General features: G+C 52.5%; 1 protein-coding gene across 1 annotated transcript in view; it reads left to right on the top strand.

The window, feature by feature from the left end:
- The window catches only part of LOC105364394 (prostatic spermine-binding protein-like), a 9,891-nt gene extending 9,145 nt beyond the window's left edge, over positions 1 to 746 (top strand). Inside the window, exon 3 of the mRNA XM_011502310.1 lies at positions 586 to 746. Within this exon, the coding sequence (XP_011500612.1) occupies positions 586 to 746 (161 nt within the window). The remainder of the gene's footprint in view (positions 1 to 585) is intronic.
- The last annotated feature ends 1,160 nt before the right edge of the window (positions 747 to 1,906 follow it).

Genomic DNA, 1,906 nt, shown 5'->3' with positions numbered 1-1,906 from the left:
AAAAGAAAAAAAAAACAAAAAAAAAAAAAAAAAAAAAAAAAAAAAAAAAAAAAAAAAAAAAAAAAAAAAAAAAAAAAAAATGAAAAAAGGACGCGCAGAAAAGCAATTCGGTCGGCGTGGACGGTAGCGATATCGCTTACCTCTCGGTCCCACGTACCCTCATCATTTCGTAACCGCGCTCCCACTTTCCTAATCTCGCCCCGGCGCTAAACCCGCCGATACTCCTCTTTGTTTCCTGATCTTCGTTGGCCGCGGTGTCATTATCGGCTGACGCAATTCCCGTCCCGGGTTATCGCCGACACTCCGCACCTCGGTGCTCCCAGTCAAGATGTATGGACTTCTATTTTCACCTTTTCGAGCTCCCTCGGGCCTCGCGCACGAACGATCGAGCGTACGAACGAGCAAAAGGAGGAGCCGCGTGTATTCGTAAGCACAAGTCCATTCGCCGCCGGTCCTCCTCTCTTTTATTTTTAAAAAGGCGATCGCATCACGGCCCAGAAAAACGGGTTTTTCATCCCAACGAGCGCACTGATATTTATTTTCGGAATTATCTCGTGCGCGGGATCAAATGTCTTAATAGGAGAGTCATCGGTGACGGTAGTGTTGGCCGTGTTGGCGATGTTGGCGATGTTGGCGATGTTGGCGATGTTGGCGGTGTTGGCGGTGTTGACGGTGTTGGCGGTGTTGACGGTGTTGGCGGTGTTGGCGGTGTTGGCGGTGTTGGAGATACAGAAATAGATAGATAGATAGATAAAGGGTGGGAGGGAGGGAGAGAGAGGGAGTGAGGGAGAGAGTAAGAGAGAGAGAGAGAGAGAGAGAGAGAGAGAGAGAGAGAGAGAGAGAGAGGGAGTGTGGGGGCGGGGGGGGGGGGGGGAGGTGTGGCCCGATGAGGGATCCGGGGTAGGAAGGGGCGACGGTCGGTCCGTATTAAAAGGCGCTTTTGATTTCGTTTGAAATGCCTAGATTTTTATGGCCGTGAGAGGCCGCTCCGTTGACACAACGGCCAACAGGGATCCCCGGCGCAATAACGGGCCCTCCCCCAGCCGCGAATCGAATTTATATTTCAAGGCAGAGTCTGCCACATTCGAAATGCCACTCGGTCATTAGTATAAGTGTACCGCGCGCGCATCGCCGGAGCCCCGCCGATGGACGACGAGGCTGCGTACGGTACTCGCAATCTGCGCGGTAATGGGGGACGTAGGGAGGAAATCTGGTAGGTAGTTAGGTAGTTAGGTAGGTAGATAGGTAGGTAGGTAGGGTGAGTAGATAGTGTAGGGCGGGTGGGAGAGAGGGTGGGATGTACAATGGTGGTCAGCGGTGGGATTGGGTGGTAAAGGGGCGGCGGGGGGGGGGAGTAAGCGCGTAGCGTAACGCTCGCACGCGATGAGACTCGGGTCTTTGGTCTGAGCGCCGAGCTATATAACATTTTTACGGTAATTCGAGAGAATTGAAGAAAAGACATAATGCTCCTTCCGCGCGCGTGCGTTGCAAAAGAATTTTTCGCAGCTCTCCACGAGTTCGTAATAATAAAAATACTCTTGTGCCAGTGGAATTCGGAGGAACGAGAGAGAGAGAGAGAGAGAGAGAGAGAACCTATGCGCCTCCGCGTTTCCGCGGAGGTTAATACGTATAGGTATATACGGTAGTTGGATGGTTGCTCCGTTCGCGGAGTAGAGAAGAGATTTCTCACAGGCCTGAGCCGCGGGAGAGAGAGAGAGAGAGAGAGAGAGAGAGTGAGAGGTAGTGAGAGGGGGCATAAAAGCGCTCTCCGTCTGCTTTGTAGCCCTGCGCGCGAGAGTCTTGATGGCCCTCGCGAACGTGAATCGCCTCGGCGTCCAGTCTTTTTTTGCCTCTCTCTCTCTCTCTCTCTCTCTCTCTCTCTCTCTCTCTCTCTCTCCCTCCCCAC

This window comes from Ceratosolen solmsi, unplaced genomic scaffold, assembly GCF_000503995.2.
Source record: "Ceratosolen solmsi marchali unplaced genomic scaffold, CerSol_1.0 scaffold10, whole genome shotgun sequence".
In the NCBI taxonomy this organism is placed as follows: Eukaryota; Metazoa; Arthropoda; class Insecta; order Hymenoptera; family Agaonidae; genus Ceratosolen; species Ceratosolen solmsi.
The sequence above is the reverse complement of the archived record's forward strand: the minus strand, read 5'-3'. Positions and strand labels throughout refer to the sequence as shown.